Source organism: Aquila chrysaetos, chromosome 13 (genome assembly GCF_900496995.4).
Source record: "Aquila chrysaetos chrysaetos chromosome 13, bAquChr1.4, whole genome shotgun sequence".
In the NCBI taxonomy this organism is placed as follows: Eukaryota; Metazoa; Chordata; class Aves; order Accipitriformes; family Accipitridae; genus Aquila; species Aquila chrysaetos.
Genome location: NC_044016.1, coordinates 40,511,112 through 40,538,815, shown reverse-complemented (window position 1 = coordinate 40,538,815; position 27,704 = coordinate 40,511,112). Strand labels below are relative to the sequence as shown.

The following is a 27,704-nucleotide window of genomic DNA, read 5'->3' as shown; positions in this document are numbered from 1 at the left end:
GCATCAGGATTATCCCCGATAACCACAAAAAGACCCACCAAATCGCAGCCCTAAGCTCTGTCCTGTGAAAGCAAGCCCCAGAGCCCAGTGACAGCCCCAGGGTGGGGAAACACTTGTCCCGAGCCCTGGCAAACCACCCTTGATGGTGCCGAACTCAGCCTCACTGCGTCATCTCGGCCCTCATTTTGTGGCTCAGCCCCTTTGTGTCACCCCTTCTGCTGCTTCCCTCATTTCAAACACAAGCTGCCCAGGTGCCTGGTGCTACCCCTGCTTGCCGATGCAAACGCAACTAAAGGTTAAGTCAAGGCTCAGGGCAGATTAAAGTTGAGCCTTTTTCAGCATGTATAAAGGAAGGAAGCAGTTGAAACTTCTACCCAGAGGAGGGATGTACCGGCAGACAGCACAGACAGCAGGAGCTGCCCCGGTTGCTGCCCAGCCTGGTCCAAGGACCCACAGCATGAACCCTTCCCTGCCTGCACAAGGCTGCTTTGTCCCTCCACACCTTCACGGTAAGAGAAATCGGCCCTCAACGAAAGTGGTCAAGGGCTGGGCTGCAACCAAAGCTGCTTTTGGAAGGGACATGCGCAATGAAGTCAGCAAAGAACAAAAAAAAGTTTTATTAAACAGCAACAAAACCAGAAAAACATCCCCCCAGTTTCCTCCAGCCTGAACCAGCCCCCCCATGCCCACAGCGCTGTTCCTCTCCCACCAGGCAGCCGAGCTCAGTCTTCCTGAAGTGCCCGGTCGCAGCCGAGGGGTCCCGGGGGTCCCTACGGCTTCTGGCTGAGCGTGGGCCCTGCCGTGGCGATGATGGAGGAGCTGGCCAGGCTGCTGCCCAGCGTTATGAGCGTGGTGCCGGCCCCTCCTGGCAGCACACCCTGGGGCAGCAAGTGTCTGTTGGCCAGAGCCTCTCTGGTGTGGATGATGGTGCTCCCGTCATCCACCACGGAGGGAACCCTCCCCAGGGTCTCCACTGCCCCCAGAGCATGGCCGAGGGCCGCGGCGCTCTTGGTCAGGCTGACCTTCTCCCCGATATGTCCCAGGGGTCCATCGCCCTTCACCGTGGCCAGCGTGGAGGTCAGGATGACAGTCTTGGAAGCAGTTTGCAGGACAGGTCCAACCTTCGAGTGTACCAGGCTGCCGGGAGGGCTGGGGGCACTGGCCAGGGGGGAGGTGGCGAAGGTGACGGCACCAGTGGGAGAGCTGGCAGATGAGGAGGAAGAGGAGGAAGGCTGGATGCCTGGCAGTTTGAGGGGGACGGAGGTAGCCTCACCCATCACAGACTTGGTAAGTGCAGACAGCTTGGCATCCGACATGACGTAGAGCGTCTTCATGGGGCTGGTGGTGGTCACTGCGGAGAAGGGGAGAGTCACTGTGGAGAAGGGGAGAGCGCGGTCAGTGGCTGTGGGACGTGGTGCCCACCCTGGGCTGCAGCCCCCAGCTGCAGTGGCGGAGTCGCAGGCTTTCAGACTGAATGGGAAGACCTGGCCCTGTCCGCTCTCCAGAGCGAGAACCCAAAACAAACCCCAGCGCTGTCACAGCCTGGGCAAGGAAACCACAACAGCCAAACATGCACCATCAGCACCGCTCCTCTCCTAGACCGCTCAGATCCCCCAAGGAAGCCCCTCTCTTCCTTCAGTGTCTGATCTTCTCCCAGAAAAAGTCCCGTCCCATTGGGACAGGACGCCATGGTTCCTCCTCAGGCAACCAGGCTCCATCTTGCCCCATCCTACCCGTCAAGCTGTCACAGACCACACCAAGCTCACGTTGCTCTCGGCAGCCCAGCTCAAGGCAAGCTCTTGCTCATCTCTGGCATCTCCAGCTCCGTCCCACCAGCAGCACTGGGGGTGCTCAGACCCTCATCACACTCCACCCCAGGAGATGGCTAAAAGACTTTAGGCTTTGTGAAATGAAGCCCTCTGTGCTCTAAGGCAACGGCAGGGGTTGTATCGTGGTGGTTACCCCATCCGAGTCAGCTCCCCAGCTGCATCTACGGTGGCCACAGCTCAGAGAGCAACAGGCGGGAGAGAGACTTCACTGAAATCTCATCACTGGGTTTAGACGCACTCAAGGGATGGGAAAAAACCTGGAGACCCACTGCCAGTTAAAGACAACGTTGGGCAGAAAACCCCAACCTCGAGCAGCCCATAATTTACCCCTGCAGTTGCCCAAGGCTGTGACTTGCTCCATCCCTCAGGAGCCCGCACCGAGGAGTGGAAAGCAGCACGTGCCCAGCCACCCTGGGTCACCTGGCACACGACACTGTGTCTCTCTGATATAGTGGCATCAAAGACGCACCGCAGCGTCCCTCACACTCCTCAGCGGTGACAGCGTGCCATGAACACCACCAACGCAGCGTGGACCTCTCCGAAATAAAGTGCCTCAAGCAGGGAGGGCATGGAGCGAAGGCTGACGACTGACTGCCTAACCAGGATGGGACCACCGACCCCACCATCCTGGGGGGAATCAGGGAGGCTGGAAGGGCAGGAGCACGGCAGGAACAGGCGACTCCAGCCTCTCCTACGCAGGCTGGGGAAGCGGCAGAGACACACAGTGATGCTGTTAGACAGTGGCAACGACCGCTCCACGAACTGAAAAGTCTGGAAAATCTTTTGCACTAACACCCTAGTCCACCCTGCTGCTCCAGCAGCTTTCCTACGAACTGGTCCTCCCCACTGGATGCAAAGCCAACCAGCAAAAGCAGGTAAAGCTCTCCACAGATCTAACTTCATCCACTAGCTACAACAAATAACAAAAGGAACAAAACACAGAGAAGACGACTTAAGCCTAGTGCTTCTGCACCTCCCTATTGAGTCCTGGGGGAGACGAGCAGAGTTTGAAGGTCTGCAGGGGTCAGTTAGCTGGGTTTAACGCCTGCAAGGTAAACCACACACGCTGCAGAGCTTTGCCCTTTGGGAAACTGGCACAGCCCCACTGAACTTCATCCACCAGATTTGGCCTGAGTGCTGACTACCTGCTCACCCTGCCGCTTTCTTGGAAATCAGCTGGACCGAGGAAAACGAAAACACTGGCTTGGCTGGCAATGGGCTCTTTGGAACAGAAGCCTTTGAGGATGCAACAGATCGCATCACCACTTTGTGTCAATTTTTTTTTTCCCCAAGTCTGAGGCTACTGGCTGGGTAGTGGCTCTGCAATATTTATTTAGCTGTAATTGGATGGGTCCGCTCTCCCCAGGCAAGGTAAATAAATGCGGGCAGCAGGGAGAGTGCTTAGTGCTACAAGCACGTGACAGCGGCCCTAAACACAAATGGCAGATAATCCCTTCTGTGTTTGGCCTCAAGTTTAACACCCTGCTCTTCATCAGCCACTCGAAAATGGCTGCACTGAGTCACAACTCCTTGTGCAAAGGAACCATGGGGGAACCTAACTTAAAGGGGTGGACAAAAAAAAAAAAACCAAAAAACCACAAACAAAGCGAGGGGCTTAAAAATAAGCAGCATTCAGGCAGCTATTCCCCAGAGTGACTCCGCACACGTCATCCGGTGGCATGGCTCCAATCCGGCCTCCACTCTGGTCCCCAGGCCGGCTGCCCGCGTCCCACGACTGCCATGCGCCTCACCTACGGGTGCTGCCGCGGCGGAGGTCAGGTGTGCCGCGGGGTCGGCGGGAGCCATCTCTGCGCCAGCCTGGGCTTTGCTGAGATCCATCTGAGACAGCAGCTTGCCAGGAGAGGCGGCGCTGGTAGCTGGGGCAGCCAGGTTCCCAACAGCACCGTCTGGAGCCTGGAAGGGTTAAAGTAACGGAGAGCTACTGGAAATGCCCCACTGCTGAGGATACACCATCTGCGGGGGGCTGCAACCATTCCTTGGGACCTGCGCAAGCCCTCACCTAAAAAAAAAATAAAATCAGAGCACGCCCTCTCCCTGCTTCTTCTAGCCTTGCCCTCACTCTGACCACTCATTACCAAGCTCAAGGAAAAATGCGTACCGAGAGAAAAATCCACAGATCTGTATTTTAAAAGCACGATGGTGTCACTTGCAGCACCAACACCACTGCCAGTGTTTGGGCTGAGACTGGCATAAACTCATTGCCTTTTTCTGGAGCGGAATGGGATGGCTCTATCCCCATCTCTGGCTGTCAGAGAAATCAGTTCTGCTCTCATTTCCTCTGCAGCAATAGTAAAGCAAGAGCTGGGAGCTCAGGAATGATTCCCACATCATGCAGACACACTTGCAAGAATGATCCGCTATTACCAGCAGCACCAGCGAAAAAGCCCAGCAAAAACTGGAACAGCACACACCATCCTCTACATCGGAATAGCTTCCCTCTTGCCTGACAAAGACGTACAAGCCCTCTGACAAGAACCAGCTGGTTACACAGCACCAGTGTCCACCAAACGTTAAATACTGGGACAACTGGGGAGTTTGGATCTGTATCCTAAGGTAGATGGCAGCACACCCTGGAGAGCACCAACAAGCTTCAGTGAAGTACCTGGAAATTCCCCCATTCGAGGGGTTCTTCGAATGTCTCTGGGTCTGCTTCACTTGCCTGAACTCTGTCCAGGTGCATCTGCAATCTGATACTGGAGAGAGCCAACTGCATGCATTCCTGTGCTCTCCGTGGGAGCCCTCACAGCCCTGAGCTGACACAATTCAAGCTCCAAAGCAGCTTTTCCAGCTATAAAAGCAGATACCCACCTCTTTGGTCAGACTTCTCTGAGCCACCTTGCTCGCTTTCCTCCACCACTGACCACTTAAGCTCAAGTCTGAGACCCCCCTACCTGATGGCCATGCAGGTCACAGCCTGTTTTTCCACGCCTTGTGAAGCAATTTAACGGTGCTCCATTCACTGTAACTAATATTTCTGCCCCTGGGAGTCGAAAGGGTCAGACTTCAGGAAAAGAAAGGTGTTCACTGCCTGCTTACAGCCCATCCACCACCAGCAGCCAGCTCTGGGCAGCAGCAGGGGCTGGAGTCAGAGCTCTCCTTGTGCCATCTGAGATCCTTGCCCAAAGCTCAAACCACGACCTCAGTTTGCAGCTCTGGTCATTGCTACGTAAATCTTCGCACCACTAAGCAGAAAACAAAAGTGCGATCCAGCATCAGCATCGCTCCATGCTTTATGGAGCTACTATCAGTATTTCACCACGCTGCAGGGGGGAACCCATACAAAAAGCCATGTTCAAACCACCGCGGAACAGTTTCTTGAAAAGAGAAGCTGAAGTCTGCTCGTATTTTCACTTTAAAGCCACACAAACACTCTTGCTTCTTCTTACTCAGCTACTCACAGAAAGCATTAGCACCAAACTCCCCAGGGAGATTCCTCAGTCTTCTGTCTCCCATTTAATGCCCACGGGGGAAGGAAAAGAGTTACCCACTCAAACTGCATCTCAGCTGCTGCAGGCATCGCCCCAGCCCCCAGAGTTTAAAAATCACAGCGCACAGCCGATGCGTGGGCTTCACGCTTCCTGCACAAGCACAGTGGAGCCGTCAGCTGGAATTTCAAAGGGAACCCAACCGACAACAGCTTTGGCTACTGCTGAAAACACAAGAGTTTAAGCCCTAGGCGTTATCCCCCAAAGCCTTCTGTAAATTTGCTCTTTTACAGGAAGCCAGGCTAGATTACGTAATCCTATGCGCTAAAGGTACACACCAGCTGATGTCAAGGGCTATAATTAGTTACAAAAACATACAGCTCATTCCATTTCCTGTAAAAGCCAGCTTTCAGTTTGCTTTTGAAGCAACTCTTGCAGCCGGCCACACAATTAAGCCCTACCTTGAACACACAAGCTCAGCATTGTAGGTAAAAGTCACAGCATGCGATCCAATATCCAGTTGTAAGTGCCACCACCTTAAAACATTAACCCGTACATGAACCTGTTAACCCTGGAGTCGATCTGTACCAAGTTTCATTACGCTGCAGAGTTACTGTTCTGCTGGATATTTAGGGTCTCTCAAAGGTAACAAAAGACGTAAAGGAAAGCATGCCAGTTCTGATGGTTTATTAAACGGCCTCTGAAGAGCACAAAAACTGCCTCCAACATGGATGAAGAGTTTCAGACCTAAGAAAGCAACTCACCTGCTGCTTAGGTGGGAACTGCACTGAGTGTCACTAGCTCTGTGTTTCCGAGCTTTACCTTAGCCGGCTTTAAGCTCAGCTCTGCCAATGCTCGCCGGCTCTGTTGCGTGAGCAAAGCGACTGAAAGAAACACAGAAAAGTCAAGGGAGGGAGGACGCGGATGACCCCGAATCTGAGCTTTAACCAGCACCAAACCAGGACTCTGCATAGAAACTACTGGCAATGGTGGATGCAATGCCAGCTCTAAAGCAGTGCAGGACAAATTAATGGTTTATGGCTACTGCTGTTAATACCTACCCAACTTCCATCCAAAGGCTTCACCCTTAAGATAATGCCTCCCTAAATATATCTCAGGGCTTCAGGCAACCTCAAACGTCTGCAGAGAGCAGCAAGGAACAGAACCACTCTCCCTGCTTCCACAATGCTGCCCACAACTTGAGCTACCCCAACAACAGGGACCAAAACTACAGAGCTTCATCTACAAAGCAAAGATTGCTCTGCCTCTCCTACACCAGATTACCTGCCTGGGACCTGCATTAGTGCTATCAACGGTAGGAAAAATCACATGCAGGAATAAAAAGAAAAAAACCAAACCCTGCCAATCTGGAGTGATCTCGGCATCCTCAGCCTTCAGTGCCAACTTGTTAATCCCCATTGGGAACTGGAGCTTGATCCCCACTGGACGCTCCTCACTCATCTGACTGCCCAAGCTGCAGCATCTATCATTCTGGGAGCTTGTTGCTCTTTGAACTGCTTTCTCCCTGCAGATGCTTGCCTCAAATCATTACACTCAGCATCTGTTGGACAGTCAGTTATACTCCTCAGTATATACTCAGGCAACCTGCAGCCCTTTTCCTGCAATGCCCCCTTTAGTCCCATGAGGCAGATCACAGGCCTGGGCTGCCTGTTTTCTCCTACATCCCCATGTCCAGGAAAGCATCTACAAGAAGAGACCCAAGTGTTGTACAGGACCAGAGCCAGGACCATGGGCAAGCCATCTGAGCTTAGGTCAACCTTGCTGATAGCACATCACAGCCACTGCTGACCAAACATCCTGCGCAGGGAGTCACAACCAACCTTTCTGCTGTCACATTTATGGATCCAGCGCAAAACTGACAGTGATTTGGGACAGAGCCCAAGGATACACCTGCAGTAAATTTACCCCTTTTGCTACCTCCAGGATTTGGGGTTGAGAGGTCCACGTTACAGTACCCAAGACCACTACGTTCACAACAACAAACAACCCCTCTCTGACTTGGCACCTTGTGCTTTCTTCTCAACCACACCAAGACTTAACCTAGGAAGCAGGAAGGCAGCCACGATCCTTGAGACAGTACCTGGCACACATTTAGAGTCTGAATAGTAAGAGCTTTTCCTACTGTCCGTGATCCACCTCCAAAAGCAGATCTGTATCGAACAGATACAACCTTGGAGCACGCAGTCAGCACTTCATAAAGTGGTTTCAACAGCATGGCAGTGAGAAAGAGCAGGAGTTGGGGACCGGCAGAAGGAAGTAGTACAGTATCCCCAACATCCACAGGGCTCAGCCTCACATCAGGGCACCTAATAGTCAGAAGCAGTGTTTTCAAGAGAAATACAGCTCTAGACAGCACAGTCAACCCACTCTCCTGCCTGAAGAGGCAGGGGATAGACACTCTACAAGCAGCTTTCCTCCTCCCACCAAAACCTGTTACTGCCAAGAAAACCTGGAGCTTCAGTAACAATTCCCATGCTGATGTCAGCTTTCAAAGTCTAGCCGGAGATTCCCTCGGCGCGGTACTAGTGCGATATTGAGCACAATTGACCCTGCCACTAACAGACACAAAGATGACCTGGGTATTCTTAACCACTGCCTTGCGAGGCCCCTTTCTGTGTGGCCTCAGCAGAGCAACAAAGCTCATCACACCCAAGAGATTGTGACCAAGAACACTTTCCCCACGACAGCTGTATCTGCCCTTGACTATGATGGTCAGAAAAAGCTCAGAAGAGCATCAGCGAACACTTTCTCTACAAAGAAGATGCCAAAAATTACCTGAGGTGCCTGCGTCTGCATTGGCTGTTCCTCGAGCTGGGGCTGGACAGTCCCCATTGCAGCCTGGCTAAGTGTGGTCATGCGGCTGGGTTGCCCACGCAGCGTCACAGTAATGGTTGTCGGGGCCTTCAAGCCTAGAAAACACGTGAGCGAGACGTCCCTGAGACACAGGGACTGCAGAGGCCACGTTCACCAACTGAGGGTGCATCTGAAGCCTCTTCCCATTAGAGGCAGCTGCTCAGAAATTACTAGCACACACAGCCATCCATAGCTACATCTCGAAGGCAAAATAAGCTTTGGAAATGCCAGTCTCGGCATAATGGGGTGCTCCAGGTGCCTGCATCGCATGCCTGTCCCCCTTCTCCCTCACCTGCTGCCTGGTTGGAGATCTGAGCCAAGCCAGGGAGACTGCTGGCCAGCTTTGCCAGTCCCCCGTTTGTCAGCAGCTGGTGAATGGCCGTGGGCTTCCCACTCGCTGAAGCTCCCAGAGACAAAGAGGTGGCAACCGGGATGGTGCGGACAATTGTGCCGGTGCCTGTGGTTATGGCACTCAGGTTCTGGATAGGTGCGGGCGTCTTCACAGCTGAGGTCTGGAAGGAGAAGCAGAAGCACTGAGTACCTGGAAGGAAAGGGGATGGCATGGCCTCTCCCCCATGCAGAGGCTAGAGGCCTTTAGAGGTCAGTGTTTCCACACTTCATTCTGGTGGCCACAAGCAGGTCTAAAAGCAAGTACACTTGTCCCTTCCAGTCTGCACATACTCATTTCAACTTGAAAGCCTGACTGGGAGAAACTGTGGCTCCGCTTCTAATGAAGTGACCCGTTCTGAAAGAGGTTGCCTCAGACTGCAGGGATCAGGAGCGTTGCCTGAGAGGTCACAGGCATGCATTTTCCCAGAAGAACAAGAAGGAGAAAGAGTGCTGATCCCCCCCTCTGTCCATTCTCCAGCTTCTTCCCAGCATTTTCTAGGTGGCTGCCTAGAAACAACTTCCCACAGCCCCGCTTCCCAGACCTCATGCCACCTACAGGAACCCTTGGCACCCAGCACACTGCCAAGGCTTGGATGCATCATTTCAGGTGCAGTTCACACCCAGCATCCCTCATCTCTTCTGATCCTGGAGCAAACAGGGCCTGTCTAGGTTCCCTCCAACTCCTACTGCTTTATCCTCCATACAGCTTCCCTCCAGAGAGGGATCTCTGATGTTTGCAGGCTGCGTACCTGTACCGGCGGCCCAGCAGCAGCCACGCTGGCAGGGAGGGCTGATGACTTGGTCCCAATGTCCTGCAGGCTGAAGCTCAGCCCTTGCAGCAGGCTGCTGGCAGATGCTGCTCCTAAAAAAAAGTAAGGAATAAAGAAATCAGGCTTAGAGAATTCACCACCATGAAATTCCAGGTCTGTCATACAGCAGATGTCTGCAAAACTGTTCTTTAAAAAGCAGTGTCCCAAGCAGCCTGCGTCGAGGTTGGCAGGGATCCTCCTAGCCGCTCTACACAAACAGTCCAACACATTTCATTGCTGCAGCTACAAACGAGGTTAGCTGTGAAACCCAGGAGGCAGAAGGAGGTCGGGTTTGGTATCTTAAGGCATCATTATCTACAAATGACAATTAACAGGTCACCTACTGCACCTTCAGCCTTGCTTTGTAGCATCCCACTGGATCTCTGTAGGATCTGCAATAGCAAGGCACTACAAATGCTGCCTCAGCCAAACCCAAAGAAACCAGGGAATGCAAGAAAGAGGATCCACCAAATTATTTTGAACCTGGTTTACCTTTTACATTCACAACAGAGACATGGAGAGAGGCAGGTACCTTGGAGGGTACTGGCTGGCTGGGCCTGCATGCAGTGGGTGCTGCTGGCCACCAGCCTGCTCTGCAGGGCATGGAAAGCACTGGGTGCTGTGCTGCTGGGGATCACGGCAGACGGAGCAGGACTTGTGGAGGAGGTTTCTGCTGCTGAACTCAGCCTACAAAGCGAGCAGAAGAGAAAGACTCCAGTTAGCAATAAACTGCACGGGGCAATGAGATGGCTTTGACAGCGAGCTGTCACTGGCCTAACGCAACCAAGCAGGACTCCTGGAAGTGTAAGGCAGGGACTTGATGAGCTACAAAAACCCAAAGCAAAAGAAGTTTCCCTGTGCCCACTGCAGCAGCTAGAACAAGGAGCACCTATGGCAAAATCCATGTACTTCCCAATTGGAAGTGAGCTTGTTATCATGTGTGCGCCTACCTAAGTGCTGCAAAGGCTGCGTCACCCTACACAAAAGCAATCTACCTTGCAGTGACACATTTCCCATTTAAAACCTACTTTCTAAAACAGCTCTTCTTCCTCTCCCCTCCCAGATCAGTCAGAGTCTGGCTCTCCAAAGCTTGGTTTGAATTAAAAGGGAAAACAGTGATACGAGATGTCAACGTCAAATTGATTCCCCAACAGAAATCCCTACAGCCAGTTAATCAATTTCATGAGCCAATATTGAGGCTTCTTTCCCCTATCTTTGGGCAAAAATGCTTGACTGCCAGAGGGAATGAAGGGAAGGATTAAAGACAACACTGAATTTCTGCCAAAGACACCACAGTCATTCAAAAGACAGAGATAAGCAAACTTGGATTTGGGAAGCCATATAGAAATATAGCCCAACAGCCACACCACCTTCTACTTTTGCCCATTTCTGCCATTCTCAGACTCAACTGCCGGTTGACAATAGTTTTCAGGAATCCAAGAGTCTGCTGCACTTCAGATAATTCCAGTCATAAGCAAGATACCAGAAAGTTCCACATGCAGAAATCACCTTCTGTTGCAGTGCTTCCCATCAGCAGCCTGTCAAAAATACCCACGGCTTATAAAAAACAAAGTCACACTCACTTAGGGGCAGTGAGCAGTCCTGACAGCTCCTTTGCGCCTGACACAGACTGGCCAACAGCCATGGGGACCGGCTTTCCAGCGACAACTGCAAAAGAAAAAGAAGAAACCTCACTCACTCTCCTCCACAAGTCTTTAGGGATTCCCTCTCTCACACAACTACCCACAGACACAGCGCTGCGGGCCACGGGCTTATCCTGCTCACAAAGCATCTTCTCAAGGAAACCTCCGCCATAGCCATAAACATATACTCCAGGCACCGCGCTACGGGAGATCGGGAGTATCAAACAGAGCAGACTTGCGAATAAAAACAGTTGTGGAAGCATTACAACAGATGAGATTGAAGGAATCAGCTTCAAAATCTGTAAGCAGTGAAATCTCAGGCCCTCACCACCAAATGCAAATCTCTCCTAAATGTTATCTCCACTAATCCCCTCCTCCTAGTCCATCATGGCACAAGTCTACCACCTCAACCGATTAATTCAGATCTGGCTAGTCGCTAGTGAGCAATTTTGTAAGCATTCTTTAGAGACACTTTACAAAATACACAGGGATGCGACGAGTCACAATATTTGTTTATTGCGGCGTTTTGGGATACAACTGCGTTTGTCTTGTGCATTCCTCCTGCTCACACACGGTAAGAGGGAATTCTTGTTTTGGTTCATGTTTACTTCTGCAATTCATTTCCTTTCTGTGAAAAGAAGTAAAGTTTGTAAAATTAAAAAAAAGATTCCAGAAACCAGAGATTTTCAAAGCTGCCAGCAGATAAACTGTAACCTTAAAAAGATGTGTATTTATTAGTTCATTTTCACAGTTCAAAACAACTGTTAAATTAACTGAGAGATGCTTCCAAAGGAGCAGAATTATTTCTCAGCTTTGAAAACCTCTGATTTCCTATCAGAATGGAGACGCTGACCTTTCAGTCGTGCACTGCATCAAGCTAATGCTAATAACAAGTGACTGCTTTACATCTCTGGTGCTCTGCACTCTGACTTGAGGAAGACATATACACCAGCACTGCCAGCAACAAGGCAACATCTGTCAGGTACAAGGGTGACAGTAGCCAAAGCTTTTGGCCTCCCTTGCAAAGGCTCAAGGTGAAGAAGACCGAGCACATCACCTCTTCTTGGACTGTGGGGACCTCTGCAATGCATGTCACAGTGGGTTTTCCCAGCCACAGGGGCAGGAGAGGAGCCGGAATTTGTTTACATGTGTATCAAGCGCGTATTGTGCAGACTTCAGGCCCAAAGGGGATCAGCAGAGCGGGGCACTTGGCTGAATCGTGAAGTCTGAATGTACGAAGGTCTTCCAGAGGGAGGAACATCGCCGTAATCCCTAAAGCAGGAGCACGTTCCAGGTGAGAGCTTCGTGCAGGTGCTGCAGGAGCAGGCAGCAGAACTGGAGACACACACGACCTACTTGGAGCAAGGGGTCCGCCAGGACCGGCATCCTGCTTCCAGCAGCAGCTCAATGCCTCAGAGGAAGGTGTAAAATTTGCCTTGCAGCACACAAGGCTGCGGTCGAGTGTTTCGCTGGAGTGTGGAATCCCAACTGCTACGGAAAACAGAGGCTCCTGCCAAGCTCCTACGTGCTGTCAGCCCCCACGCTTTCCTGGCTATCCCCAAGTCACTCACATCTTGAGCCTCTGTCTGTTTTCTGCAGCTAACTCCTCCAAAAATAATTTAAAAAAAAAAAAAAAAATCACAGCTCCCCTCCCCTCCCCACACCGTGCCCCAGAGGAGTAGGTCTAGGCAGAGCCACGTCCCCACTCTCTGGTTAAAAAGCAGCTATGCAATCGCAACTCACTTTCTGCTTGGGTGGTGAGGGGTGCTCCGTTCCCCACGCCAGCAGCATCTCCATGAGAGACAATGGTCACCTTGATTTTGGCTCGTTTGGAGGATTTGGTGCACTGGGTCGGGCTGGGGGTCTGATGCCTCTTCAGCTGCATACGCACATCATCTTTCTCAGCCCCTTCCGAGTGCTCTGAGGAGACTGGAACTAGGGGACACAGAAGTAGCTTTTTGAAAACTGATGGCCGATCCCTCGAGGTCAGTGCTGCTCCACTGTGCACACCAAGGTGCAGAGAAGGGACACATGCCCATGCACACTTCCACAGCTCCCTCCATGCCAGCCTTGCCCATCTCCCATGCACCAGGAACCCACGCTTCTCCTTTTCACCACCTACACTGACTTCCGTGTGCCCTAAGGTGCTGTCTTAGCACCAGGACTTAGCTTCAGCTACTCTCACAGGCTAAAGCAGGACAGTATATGAAGTTTGTCTTGCCTCTGCAGCGAAGAAAAACGGATGCCTACAGTGATACTACATCTCCACATAAACCCTTTTCATTTCATAAGCGCAGCATAATCAATCCCAGCATCAGGCCCCTCCAACATCCCTAATTTCCAGGTTGAGGGGATGAGGGCGCAGAGACTTGCAGAGCTGGTGCAGGCGTGCTGCCAGTACTGGGATTAGAGCTCAGCCCCCTGCTCCTCCGACACAACAGCAAAGGTATTTGCATGCCTGTCGTTCGGCACATCCCTTCCAGCGCTCCTAACCGGCCCTCCAGGAGCTGGACTGAAGCGTACAGGTTTCTTAGAGGCACTAAGCGAAACAGCCATGAGCACAAAAGGTGCTGCAGCAAAGCCAAGCCCCCACATACCCTACACTGCTTGGTACTAGGGGAGAAAAAACACAAGCTGAGATTTCTCTTCTACGCCACCGACTCATTTTGCTGCCATGTCCTTGACCCGTCACATCCATTTCGTCCTGCCTAGAGCACAAGCTTGCCAAGGGCTATCCGAAAAAGCACAGAGGACCCACGACAAGCACCTCTGGGCAGCCCAGGAACAAACACAGTCACGTGCTGCCACATCTTGCCCATCCGTTCTCCACGAGTCTCCCACCGCTGGTGTACGCTTGTCTGGCCCCAGCCTCAAATGCTGGTGGACTGGGTCAAAACGAGGGCGCAGACCTGCCTCCTGCTGTGGTGTTTGCAGTCTGGCAGCACTCAGAAATGCAGTCACTGCTATGCCCGAGCGCTGCCGTGATCTGCAGCAAGGGGCAAAGGCCTTCGCTCAAAGCTACAGAGATCCCTCTCCACGGAGAGCTTCTGCAGACCGCTGCTGAGCCAGCTAACTCCCTCTTTACAGATGGTCCTGGGCATCTAGACTGTGTATTCAACAGCCTGGAGGCCAAGATGTACATACCTTTTAATTTATAGGTATCTAGATATGAACATATTATATAAAATCAATATAGATGTACACATGTATATATATATGTATGTTATGTATACACTCCCTGTGTATCACACTACCTGCGTACCTCTGAACTGTGGGTGTAGGAAAAGACTGCAGCCCAATCCCTAAACATCAGGCAACTCCAAGTGTTTCGGGGCCACTCTGGTCCCCAAGACAAACACCAAGCTTGCTGTGCTGCTATCGATGGCCAGACTTGCGTCTCGAGCGCGTTAACTTGTGACACTCGTGCAACACCCCCGTGCCTCCCACCCACCTGCAAACATGCGTGGTCCAAATCACCGTCCAGAGAGACCTCATCAGGCGTGCACAGACTGCAGGCACCAAAGCCCCCCCACCAAGTGCCACCAGCCAAGCAGGACAGTGAAACGGCACATGCACAGGCAGTGGCGTTAGATGCCCCTCAAAGCATCGGCGAGCAGCGACCCAACGTCCCTCTGTGTCCCCACAGCACGAGAGCGGAGCCTGCTTCTGCTCGTGCAGGGGCACGCAGACCCCCGCCACGATGGGCTGCCTGTGTGTTCGGGAGGAGCACCCCGCTCCCAAAACAACAGCGAACGCTCCCAATGCACACACCCTAGCTTCCTACCTCGCAGCTGCGGCAGCCGAGCCAACACAGTAAGGAGCCCAAATATCTTAATCGGCTTTTAATCATATCAAAAGGCAGCCCAGGCTGGTGCCAGCCTCTCCACATCTCCCTACCAGCGGGGTAACATCCACTGTGGTTTCTCTTCCCAGCAGTCGCTGGGTGGAAGGACTCTGGATAAGTGCAGGGCCCCATGTGTGCTCCCAGGCTAACCTCATTGCACAGGGGAGAGCACAAAACAAGGCTCAAGGGAGAAAGAAACCTTTAAAACAACCAGCTCGGGCCAGTAATTGCCCCAGGAGCTTGTCACCATGGTTGTATACGTGCAGTTTAGACTGTATCTTGTGTGTTCAGGACAAGCAGGGAGTCTGTATCTTAGTAGTCTCTACACTGCATGCCAAAATACCACCAGCTTCCCTGCATCCAGCGCTTGCATCATTGAAGTAAAAGCACTGGCATTTGGGGTGTTGCAGAGAGGCAGTTCTCACCCACGTCAACTCTCTCGGCACCGTGGGGTCACCCGAATGGAGAACTGACACTGACAGCTGACGTGACAATACCACAGCCTCCCAAAGCCTTGGATTTCAACTCTTCTTCCTCTCTTAATCCCAGATCCACACAGTCACTGCCATTCAAGACAGCAAAACATGCCTTTCGATACGCTGTGGATCTCACCCCTCGATCCCTAACCCTCAGAGCACCGCACACACTGAGGTTCACCTCTCCGTGCCCTCCAGCACCCAAGGCAAGAAATCACAGGACTAAAGACTGCTCGCTTCCACGTGTTTCCTGGTCCAGACAGCATCCCTCTCCCAGCGCATCACTGTCTTCCCAAAGCCATCCCTCTCCCTGACCTCTCTGCTCTTCTCTAACTCTCTCTGGCCAAGAAATGCTGCTCCACATGTCTACATCTGCCCCTTCCAAATCACTTGGCAGCACCTTGTTTCTGCTCCCACCAAGAGCCCCTTTGCTGCTCCACATGTTCAGGACGCTCCACCAACACACGCAGTCTCCCAGGCTGGTGTCCACATCGCCTTCGCAGCCCCAGCACAGGAAAGGGTTAAACTCACGATCACAAAAAGTCACCACATTGTCCACAAAGTTTTAGTCCATAAGAGCAAACCGGCTGCCAGACTACACGGCTCGAAGAGCAGTATTTACCCACCTGAGCAGGGAAAGGGGAAGAGCTCAGGAAAAGTTAATGCTCTCAGCTCGCAAGTGGGCCATTTGCTTTAGCTTCAAATACAGCAATGAGAAAGCAAAAAGCAGGGGGACATGGGGACACGTTGGGGCCACATCCCCAAACCAATGCAAGGGAAGAGGAAGACGATGAAAGAAGGTAGCAGAGACAGAGAGAAGGAGGGAGACAGAGAGAGACAGCGAGAAGTGAGGAGATACTCACCAAAGAGACATGAAGAGGTGCCAGGAGGAAGAGCTTTCCTCACCAGCACGTTTTGTTTCAGAAAAGCAGCAAACTGAGCTGAAATGAATCAGAGAGAATTACAGTATCACAGCCCGGCTCTGGAGGGGGACAGGGAACTCCAGGGACACTACTGCGACCCACAGACAGAGACCTTGGAGCAGACAGGCAGGCAGAGAGCTCCAGCCATGACTCATCCAGTCACGGGGCACAACGGGGATAGACCGACCTCCTCTCTGGACGGCAGCAAAGCACATCCGACACTAGAAGGGGCATCATCCCAGCTTTCACAGAGAGCACATCCCAACAGCAAGAGCCCTCTCCAGCCCCACAGCCATCAGGAAAAGGTCCGGCACCCAGGGAACGAGAGCAGGCTTGGCTGCGAGAGGCACGGCTAGCTTGACCAAGCAGTTGCACTGAGAAGCTGAGAGCAGCTGGGAGACGTCAGCCAGCACATCCCTGAACAGCTACAGCCACAAAACGCAGGCCAGAAGCCACGCTGCAGCAGCGGTCCTGACAAAACAAGGCGGCCACAATACAACCCACTCCACAGACCCTCCTCCTGCCTCCCACGTGCTATCTAGAAACTTCCTCCTACAACTACAACAGCAAAGGAATAGATTTCTTTAGTCCGTGGTCTGAGAAGGGAAATCCAAGCTTCAACTTCCCCCTGCAGCCTACCCCTGAGTTAGAGAAAGACTTTAGAGAATATAGAGGGTCACACTGTTGCAGGAGACAACAGCAAGCCTGTTCAGGTCTGTCTTGAGCAAAGAAATAAGGAGACAAGGGAGGATGGAGAACTATCTCCCCAAGTGCTCACTGATATTTGCCAGAAAGTATCATCATCAACAAAACCATTACCTACATTCACAGCATTCACAATCAGACCGAAGCTGCACCATAAGGTTTTTAATCAGCATCTAACAGGACAAAAAAACCCCACAGCTCAAGCTGGTGAGTTATTCAGAGCAGGTTTTCCACTGCCATTTGATGCAAGATGACTCTGTAATTACCCAAGCCCCACTGTTTGTCACAATTCAATAGCCTCAATCATCTCCTGAGTACCTTCAGCCTCCCTCCCAAGCAGCCTTCAAGGATATGAGACACCAGTCAAGGGGCTCACACTTAAAAATGAATTAGAGTATGGTTACATGGCGATTTGGTCAGTCAGAGCAAGTGAAAATCCTTCCCACTTTGAACAGCAGCAAGGCTCCACAAGCTGCGGAAACACCATTTCCAACCTAACTTCAACCCTCCACAGGCTGCTGCCTTCAGATGACAGTGACGGGGGACCGAGCTGTAGAGAAAGCTGCCACGGAGAGCTTGGAATTCAAGACAGGACTCAGAAGACAAAAACCTATACACATCAGGACAGATAAAGACCAAAAATCCAGATGCTAAGAGGGAAAGCTGCAGGGCATTACCTTGTGCCTGCTTGTGTGTCAGGACAGTGTCCGTCCTCTGCACCTGCCTCTTCAGCAGCTGCGTGGTGCTGATCTGGCTGGGCTTCTGGATGGAGGACACGGCAGCCATTTTAGTCTTGGGGCTTGAAGTGGGGCTGCTGGAGACACTGGATAAGTCCTGCTCGAAGACAAGGAACACCTCTTACCCCATGTCTCCCTAAGAGGCAGTTGTAACCCTGAGCGTAGCAGCACACTGGCATCCTTTTGCTGGAGCAGAAATATTTCTGAAGGTTCGTTTGCCCCACCACAAGCCATTAGTCCCTCCATATCCTCTCACTTCCCTTTCCAACACTAACCATATCTCCCACCACATATTTCAGTAGTACAAAACCATCTCTTTACACGACAAAGTATCCCAGAGAGAGCCCCCACCTCCGAGCCCGAAGGTGAGGCGGGCACTTTGGCTGCAGGTGAGGCAGGCCTGCTGCTTCTTTCCGGCAGGTCAAACGACAGATCCCTCCTGGTCGAGTCGCGTGGCTTCTTCTTCTTCTCAGCATCCAGGTCACGGGGATCGGAGCCCGAGTGGCTCTCCGCTCGGGTGAGGACTCCAGTCAAGAAGTCAGCTATTTCATCCTAGCAAGAATGAAACAAATAATTAGACTAAGTGGTGTGCAGGTCTAAACAACTGATCTTTACAAAACAAAAGATCACTATCACTGATCTTGAAACAAAAGAAGAACTAAAGATTCCCAAAGGAACAAACAGGTAAGGCTTTCTAGGTTTAATATTCTGCAAAAAGAAACCCTAAAACCTTACAGACAGACCTTGGCTTTCTCATTAAAGCTCATATTCCACTGATTTCTGACACATGGGAGAGAAACACGACGGTTTCTCCAATGCTCCCAAAAGTACTGCTTCCTTCCCCAGGCAGATGTACAGGAAGACTCAGAAAACTGCTCTTTGTTTAAGGTGCGCTACCAGGAAGCTCACGTCTCTTCTCCTGAAAGGAGACAGCCACTTCAAAATCCCACTCAGGAGATAGATTACCTTCAATCCAACCAATCCTGGCAGCAAGGTTATAACTTGTGGTCACTGAGACATTTCAGCAGAGATTTTTTTTTTTTTAATAGATGTAAGGTGTAAAAGGAAGATTTCTGTGGTTACCTGGATGCACCTGTCCACCATACTCTGGGTCAGGCCTTCTGACTTCTTTTTGGCTTTGCTTATCCTATTAAAAAAACCAGATGGAAGTCAACACCTTTGGTTTTCGACTTTCACACCCACAACATCGTTCTTTACCTGAGAGTAAGATTCAAGCGAGAGCAAGCTTGCTCCCTTACCCAGTTCGACACAGAGTAAGGCAAGAGCCAGCTCCATCAGCTCTCAACTCAAGAGCACCGTCTACTGGAAAAACGACATTCATCCCTCAGAAATGCTGAGACAAACTTCGATGGCGAGGAAAAAGGCCCAGCATTCCAAAGGATTTTGCAAAGCAAGTATGATGTTTCTTTCCCTTCAGAGCTCTGCCTTCAGACCCAGTATCAGAGTTTTATGTTTCTTTCTTTCCTCTCCTTTACTGATTATCCCTCCTATGGATTTCTGACTTATATGATACTCCAATACCTTGTCTGTGCTGCTGGGCCCGCCCAGCAACAGCATCAGGCCAACCCTATTCTCATACACAACTTGCTCAGGTTTTTGATGCCAGTTATTCTAAACATGCACAAGTGTGACAGGAGAACAAGCTCCACAGTTTACTGAAACCTTAAGAGCTTCTTGCTTCCTGCAAGGCTCTTACAGCCCTCCTTTACCGCAATTCTGTGCGGTACTGGAGCTACATATTCCAAAGCCAGGGGTGGCATGAAAAAGCAAATACTTGCTCTAGTGTCATACAACACAACACCCTGGATCTTTAACTTACCACTGGGAGAAACAATGCAGATTTATCACAGAAAACCAACCCTCTATCAAACATACCAGGTTTTGAATAACAAAGCTGACCTTGATAGACTATTTTTATGCAGTTCCCATCTAGTTTCAGTACCACATTTGGTTTTTTCTTTTTTTTTTTTTTTTTTTTTAATATACACAGCACACTCACATCTTGTCCAGTATTCCTGGGAAGAGAGTATCCATCTCGCAGACCATTACCTGAGATTGTCATCTGCTCCTCCCACCACCACCATGCTGTTATCAGCTCGTATTTTCTCCCGGAAATCCTCCATCGCTTCAATGTTGCACTGCAGGGAATTCTGACCGATCACAAAGAGGACAGGGGTCTTCATCTCCAGGAGGGGGTCATCAACATCCTGCAAGAGCAAGGGGAACTGTAATCCAGAAAGACTGATCCAGGATGCAGAGTCTTTGGAGGCAAAAACCTTTCTGAATGAGATGAGGATTTCCAAAAAGGGAAGGCACGTGCCACAGCAGCAGGCAGCACTTCACGTGCAATGCCAGTACATACCAACTGCGTCCTGAAAGGAGAGAAGTATAAATTGTGCAGTTCGTTTAAACATCTCATGAGAAAGACTGACTCAAAAGCTGAATGAGTACATAGTGCTGTTACTCATTAACAGGTGAGACTGATGCCCGCCCCCTCAGAAAACCTATTTCACTGCATTTTCCTCCTTCCAAGCTTTTGCCACACAAACCCAGGATAAGGCTGAAGAAGCACCAACAGTGAAGCTTCCTGGGGTGAGCCCCTGATGGGATTTACACGATCATACCAAGTCCTGAAGAAAACTCTGCTCGAGAGCTGCACCATGCTCCAGCAAATGCCTTTTATACAGATTGCCACTACCCTCAGAATTAACCATTTCATTAGCAAAACCGTAATCATTCCCAACCCAGTCGCACACTGTGGTCAGCTAATAAAGGAGGAAGTGGGGCTCCATATAAATCAACCCAAGTTATCCTCTCTGGTGCCAAACGACACAGTTAACAAGTGACCTGCACATAAGAACCCAGGAAGGAGCTGCAAAAACATGTCACAGCAGAGAAAAACAAACAGAGGATTCTCACGCCTGCTATTGCATCAAGAATCCTACTATGAATGCAACAGTCCTGCCTGCTGGGCACACCTCCAAATAAAAATCACACAGACATTCTCAAAAAAAATCTTCCAATTATCACTGGACTTCCAAGCCCGATTCTATGAAACAATCTAGGGAGATAAAAAAAAAAGTACAGTTCATTAAATGGCTCCATCTCCCTTTGGTCCTTACCCCTCTGGGGCCATCCACTGTGAGAAGTGGGAATCCAAGGCACACAACTGCAGTGACATACTCCATCACTGAAACCTGGATAGAAAAAGCAACAGTCAGCATCGTAACAGCCAAGTGCATCGAGGCTGCAAAGGCACTTTGCCAGGCTCCTGCCGGGCACAGAAATATCTTCCATATTTAGACCTTGCTTTGTTGATTAAAAGAGTGGGGAAAAAATACTGAAGGACTGTATTGGGTTTGTATGACAAGGTTTTGGTAGCAGGAGGGGCTACGAGGGCGGCTTCTGTGAGAAGCTGCTGGAAGCTTCCCCCGTGTCCGACAGAGCAAAGCCAGCCAGCTCCAAGACTGACCCGCTGCTGGCCAAGGCCGAGCCCATCAGTGACGGTAGTAGCGCCTCTGGGATAATGTCTTTAAGAAGGGAAAAAAAGTTGCTGCAGCACAGAAAACTGCAGCTGGAGAGAGGAGTGAGAATATGTGAGAGAAACAACCCTGCAGACACCAAGGTCAGTGCAGAAGGAGGGGGAGGAGGTGCTTCAGGTGCCAGAGCAGAGATTCCCCTACAGCCTGTGGGGAAGACCATGGTGAGGCAGGCTGTCCCCCTGCAGCCCAGGGAGGTCCACGGTGGAACAGATCTCCACCTGCAGCCCGGGGAGGACCCCACGCCAGGGCAGGGGGATGCCCGAAGGAGGCTGTGACCCCGTGGGAAGCCCGTGCTGGAGCAGGCTCGTGGCAGGACCTGCGGATCCATGGGGAGAGGAGCCCACGCTGGAGCAGGTTTGCTGGCAGGACTTGGGACCCCGTGGGGGGAGCCCGTGGGAAGGACTCATGCTGGAGAAGTTTGTGGAAAACTGTCTCCTGTGGGAGGGACCCCACACCAGAGCAGGGGAAGAGTGTGAGGAGTCCTGCCCCTGAGGAGGAAGGAGCGGCAGAGACAACGTGTGATGAACTGACCGCAACCCCCATTCCCCATCCCCCTGCGCTGCTGGCGGGGAGGAGGTAGAGAATTCGGGAGTGAAGCTGTGCCCAGGAAGAAGGGAGGGACGGGGGGAAGGTGTTTTAAGATTTGGTTTTATTTCTCATTACCCTACTCCGGTTTGATTGGCAATAAATTAATTTTCCCCAAGTCGAGTCTGTTTTGCCCGTGATGATAATTAGTGAGTGATCTCTCCCTGTCCTTATCTCGACTCACAAGCCTTTCATTTTATTTTCTCTCCCCTGCCCAGTTGAGGAGGGGGAGTGACAGAGCGGCTTTGGTGGGCACCTGGCACCTAGCCAGGGTCAACCCACCACAATGACTCAAATGGCTTATGCCCCCACAACCAGAGAGAACGTCTGTCTCAAAGCCAGCTGTTAGAAAGAGAAAAGGGACAAAAACAACCCCAGCAGAGTCTAAATGCAACACTAATTCAAATCTAACTCTCAGCTGAAGGTGTTAAGTGGGTTCTGCGAGGATGCAAAGGAATTGGGTACTTACGTGACAGGCCACCAAGGCACCCGTGTTCCACCCTATCAGGATGATCGGCTTGTGAGAGAAGTGGTTGTGAATCTATGGGAAGAAAAAAAAAGACATGGATGGAGAAGAGGGACAGACAATGGGACGATGCACTGGGGCGGCACAGCACCTACAGGCAAGGCGAATAGTTTAAAGGGAGCAGCAAAGCCTCCCCAATACACTCGTCGCTCTTACTTACCTCTGCCACTTTGCCCCTCACCGCCCCAATCATGTGTTCAAGACACTGCAACACTCCCACCCCGCTGCCATTGTTCAACAGGTGGGTGGCGATGGGAATCACCTGTAGTTTGAAATGAATGATCAATAAATAACAAAGGCATTACTGGGGACAACAGGTACCGACAACAATTAGCATAGACTGGAACCCAGTTTATGCATGAACTTGTGCTTTCTCTCTCCTTTCTCCCAGGATTCACTTCCAACTACTAAAAACAGAGCAAATGGAGAATCCCCCACAGAGACAACCTCTGCTATTCACCTCGCTCCTATACACCCAGTATACCTACCACATTAGGAGGTGTGTGAGCAGCTCTGTATCCAGGCAGAGAACTAAGGTGACCTATAGTCTCTCTCCTCCAACCTCTTCCTACTGGAAGACTGATCAATCCTTAATACCAGTAATGATACAATCTAAACTGCTGAAGATGGATGGCTTTTGTCGGCAAGAGACCCCAAACGCATCAGATTTGGACAACTTCGCTCCCTGCGCAGTGTCTCAAATGCTAAATACTGCAGGTGGCAGAAGCCAGCCTCTGCTTTCAGCAGAAGCAAGTATTTTGGTGCACCAAAGGCTTATAAAAACAAGCTCGGCAGCTGCAGCCTAGCACAGCTGCTAGTTTGAACTTCCCTCCTTTCAAAACCAACCATACGAACCTTTCCCAAGCAGGAAAGCTGCGACTGCCAGAATCGGTGCCGTCGAGAAGTGGGGAACATGGAGTTGGAGGGTCCAGAGGAAGCAATCAGGATGAGGGGGGAACCAGGCAATTTGCTCTACAAAGTTCAACAAAGAGACACATAAGGGAAAGCAACTTCCCTGCCCAAGACCTCGCTGCCCAGCCTGGCCTGCACAACGAAGCAGGAGGGATCTTGCATAGCGCATTAACTGATCACATTTTCCCCAGTCAAAGCTACCTCAGGATAGTACGGGGAGAATGTGTCCCACAGAAGGAGTCCCCCTCACTGAACAAGTCTAAAGCAGGAGGAAAAGAGCCCGGGAACAGAGGCAGAAGGAAAAGGACAGCAGAAGGATGGGAAGAATAAAACTGATGTGAGACCAGTCTCTTGCTCCCTGCAAGCTCCAAGGGGTACTCACTGGTTTATTATGTGACAAGACACCCACTGCTGGGTCCCAAGGTCTCTTCAGAAGCAGAGACAGAGCCTCAGCACCTGCGGCCCCCGTCTTCGCGGTAGAGGAGAGCAGCATCCTGTCGATCAGTGTGGGGATCTGAAACCAGAGGCCAGAAAGGACTGAGAAAACTGGGGCTTTTAAACATCATCCCTGCCACTCCAAACAAAAAGGATAAAGACCCTATCAGCTTCCTTTAACGAGCTTTACAAAAGGAGAACATTAAAAGCGATAGCAAAGCCTTTCACTGCTTTTATCACCTTTCCTTTAAGCGTTTGCAGAGCATCCAAGTAAGCTGCCAGCACTGGCAAACTGAGCGTTTCCACCAGCGTTGTGTGAAGCCACTGGATCAGTTTGGTGTCCCAGTTGACACTAGCCAGAGCCTGGCGGACCCTCCGAGCACATTTGTCCACCGCTATCCTCCTCAGGACTGGCTCGTTGCAAGCCTAAAAACCAGGAAATTAAAAAGAAACACAGTTATGGGAAAAATCAAGCGTGCCACGTGCATCCCAAACCACAGGGAAGTATTGGCTTGGGCAACACAAAATCCTCTAGCAGCAAGCAAAGATGAACATTCTCACAGAGAGGACAAAATCATGCCTCAAATAAGCCCAGATCTGCTTGTTTCTTAAGACTACACAACCCAAAGGCCAAAACTTTCATCCTGACTCAATTGGGCTTTGCTAGGAAAGACTGATAAAAAACGCAAAGGCGGCGACTCTGCTGTGAAGTGAAACAGGGGATAGTAAAAGACCTTACCCCTTCGTTAGCCAAGCGAGCCAGCCTGTCAGACTGCAGCGCTTTGTGAATCTTATTAAACAGCTTGTTCTGGGCCATCGTCCAACCCGTCCTGTTGAGAAAACCAGAGAGGTAACGCAGGTCGCTGTTGCACAGACATCCAGGTCCTGCAAGCTGCTGCCCGTTCCCAAAAGCAGTCGGCAGCAAAGCTGGGCATTAGCTGCGATCGCAGCCTCAAGAACCGACTTACTGCTATGGACAAAGTGAGTTCCACTACCGAGGATTTAATTAGTAGGATGGCTCAATAAAACCCACTAGTTTTTAAATGTCACTAGGGCATGTCAGCAAACATCCAAGCATCAGAAAGACAAGAGTAACAACAGCAGAAGCAATAAACAAGACCAAAATAAACACTCCTTTTAGCATAGGTTATCACCACATTTCTCAAACTGTCCAGAAAAAAAAAAACCAGAAACATTTCTCGTAACATCAAGACTGCAAACTGGCTTGACTACAGTTCCAGGGAGGGTTTTTAATAGGGTGGAATTTACGCATATCCTCATTTTCAATTTTTGACACTGGAACATGGCTGAACTGAGGATCTACGTGTAACCTAACAACTCACTGTCCCAGCCTCCTCCAAACAGAGGAGATGGCTTCACATGAAGCGTGCGGGAGAGGTTCAACAGCTGGGCCAGCCTCTACCATTAAATCCCACAGCTTTCACAGCAGGCAGACAAGGAATGTGGGACACAAGAATTCATTTTCTTTGAACATTATTCAGTTCGGGAACATTGCTGCGTATCAAGTCACACTAAAAAAAACCCCACACCGTGCAACGGGTGGCTGTTTAGCGCCCGAATTTCTTTTCTCTGCTGTCCCCGCGCTACCTGTTGACATGTTCCTCCCAGTCGTCCGGCGGCGGAGGGGCGTCAGCATCCGTGCGAGCAAACATCACGTGGCGCTCGCACTCGTTCATCACGCTGCGCGCCTTCTGGTTATCATAGAGCGGCACGGGCGTGGGCGTCACCGTCTCGACATCGATGGGGATATCTGCTTCACTGTCAGGAATAATTACACTTTAGAGAACGGGATCGCTCACCTTGGGGGTCTGCCATGCTTTACAATAAACAGTCCAATGAGCTTCATAACCAGGTATCTTGTTATTCCCAGTCTGAGCCCAGGCAGCCCCCTGAACCCCAAGACCAAGCCCCTGAGCTGTGACCCTGAGCGCAGTGCCATCTCTCAGCCCAAACTCAGCCGTGACCTCTGGCCCAGCCCCACACCCTGACCCTAAAATAAACCGTTGAGGTCCAGCCACAACCCCCTTTCCTGCCACGACACCAAGGCTGTGAAACCAGCCCCGAGCCCATCCCCAAGCTGCAGAGCTGAGACCCCCGACTCAGCCCCCACACCTTCCCACAGCCCATACTGCTCCCCACAGATCCCGAAACCTGCTCTAGTCTCCCCAGCCCACGCTCTCCTCCCACCACCACCACACCAGTCCCACAGGACGGCCCCTGCCCCACAGGCCCCCCCACTCTTCCCTCTCAGGCCCCCCAACCCCCCAAGACTTCCCGCAGTTCTACAGACGCCCCACTTTCCCCTCACAGGCCCCTCAGGACCCCCTCCAGTCCTCACACAGGCCCCCTCACCCAACAGGTGTGTCCCCCCCATCCCACAGGCCCCCCAGGACCTCTCCCAGCTCCCACATAGGCCCCTCAGCCCCACAGGACACCCCCACACACCCCACAGGCCCCCCACTCTCCCCTCACAGACCCCCCAGCCCCACACTGTTGCTTAACAGCCCCTGCCCCACAGGCCCCTCAGGATCCCCCCCCCAGCCCCCACACAGACCCCTCAGCCCCAGAGAACCCCCCCCGCCCCACACTCTCCCCTCACAGACCCCCCAGCCCCACAGTATCACCTCACAGACCCCCTCCCCTGCCCCACAGGCCCCTCAGGAACCCCCTCAGCCCCCACACAGACCCCTCAGCCCCACAGAACCCCCCCCGCCCCACACTCTCTCTCACAGACCCCCCAGCCCCAGAGTATCACCTCACAGACCCCCTCCCCTGCCCCACAGGCCCCTCAGGAACCCCCTCAGCCCCCACACAGACCCCTCAGCCCCACAGAACCCCCCCCCGCCCCACACGTTCCCTCACAGACCCCCCAGCCCCACAGTATCACCTCACAGACCCCCTCCCCGCCCCACAGGATCCCTCCCACTCCCACAAAGGCCCCTCAGCCCCACAGCTTCCCCCCCCCCCCAGCCCCCAGGCAGGCCTCGCAGCCCCCCGCTCCCCCCAGAACCCCCTCCCCGGGCTCACAGGCCGGTGCCGGGCTGCCGCCGCGGGGTGAGGAAGAGCATGCGGGTGGGACGAGCGGCGCTGGCGTCGGGGTGGGCGCTCCAGGGTTTGGCGTAGCTGTGGTCCAGGCAGACCAGGTCCAGCTCCCGTTCGTGCACCGACAGCTGCAGAAGCAACGACGTCCCCATCCTCCGCGCCGACCACTGCAGTTCTCTGTCGCGATCCCGGTCGCGATCGCGGTCCCCCCCGCGCTGCGACATGGCCCTACCGCTCCCCGCGGCGCATCCCGCCCCGCACGGCCCGCCGCCCCGCCGCGCCGCGCATGCGCCGGCCGCGCCCCCCCCCCGGGGGGGGGGGGCGCGGCCGGCGCATGCGCGGCGCGGCGGGGCGGCGGGTAAACCGCGGAGGCTGGATTTGAGAGGAGAGGAGCGGAGCGGGGCGGGATCAAAGGGCGGAGAGCGGAACGCGGAGCGGAGTGTGTGGGCTTGGCGGGGGGGACGCGCGGGGACACGGGGACATGGGGGTGCGGGGACGTGGGGATGTATGGACATGGGGACATGGGGACATCAGGACACAGGGACATGGGGATGCGGTGACACGGGGATATATGGACATGGGGACATAGGGACGCAGGGATATGGGGATGCGGTGACATGGGAATATATACGGACATGGGGGTGCGATGACATGGGATATATGGACATGGGGACACATGCAAATGGGGTTGCAGTGAGTGACATGGGGACATGTGGACACGGGAGCATGTGGATGTGGGGATGCAGTGACACGGGGACACATGGACATGCAGACGTGTGGACGTGGGGACATAGTGACATGGAGACACGGGGACACACAGACATGGAGAAACAGTGACATGGGGACACATGGACGTGGGGACATAGAGATGCACGGACATGGGGACGTAGTGGCATGGGGACGCAAGGACACACAGATACGGGGGTACAGTGATGTGGGGATAC

General features: G+C 52.3%; 1 protein-coding gene across 8 annotated transcripts; it reads right to left on the bottom strand.

The window, feature by feature from the left end:
• Nucleotides 1-593: 593 nt before the first annotated feature.
• KANSL3 (KAT8 regulatory NSL complex subunit 3) lies at nt 594-27,029 on the bottom strand. 8 transcript variants are annotated; one of them, XM_030034962.2, is made up of 22 exons: nt 26,746-27,029; nt 25,306-25,476; nt 24,437-24,527; nt 23,938-24,123; nt 23,645-23,776; nt 23,206-23,322; nt 22,511-22,612; nt 22,294-22,365; nt 20,820-20,894; nt 19,747-19,904; nt 18,760-18,823; nt 18,028-18,228; nt 17,617-17,773; nt 16,175-16,252; nt 12,735-12,926; nt 10,932-11,016; nt 9,881-10,035; nt 9,289-9,401; nt 8,442-8,661; nt 8,072-8,205; nt 3,581-3,743; nt 594-1,372 (listed from the first exon to the last, which is right to left on the bottom strand). In XM_030034962.2, the coding sequence occupies exons 1-22, from the start codon at nt 26,982-26,984 to the stop codon at nt 771-773; spliced, it is 3,507 nt and encodes a 1,168-aa protein (XP_029890822.1). In that variant the 5' UTR covers nt 26,985-27,029; the 3' UTR covers nt 594-770. The 8 variants fall into 8 exon arrangements, with proteins under 8 accessions (XP_029890822.1, XP_029890823.1, XP_029890825.1 ...); XM_030034963.2 differs by having other exon boundaries at nt 594-1,351; XM_030034965.2 differs by lacking the exon at nt 12,735-12,926.
• Nucleotides 27,030-27,704: the final 675 nt, after the last annotated feature.

Bases quoted from the DNA above. Each gene is read 5' to 3' on its own strand.
- KANSL3 (XM_030034962.2), bottom strand. From the start codon at position 26,984: ATGTCGCAGCGCGGGGGGGACCGCGATCGCGACCGGGATCGCGACAGA. The intron at 10,036-10,931 runs GTGAGTGTGACT...CTCGCTTTGTAG, and splicing joins GGACTGCTCACTGCCCCTAA to GCTGAGTTCAGCAGCAGAAA. The intron at 9,402-9,880 runs GTACCTGCCTCT...ACTTTTTTTTAG, and splicing joins GCCAGCCAGTACCCTCCAAG to GAGCAGCATCTGCCAGCAGC.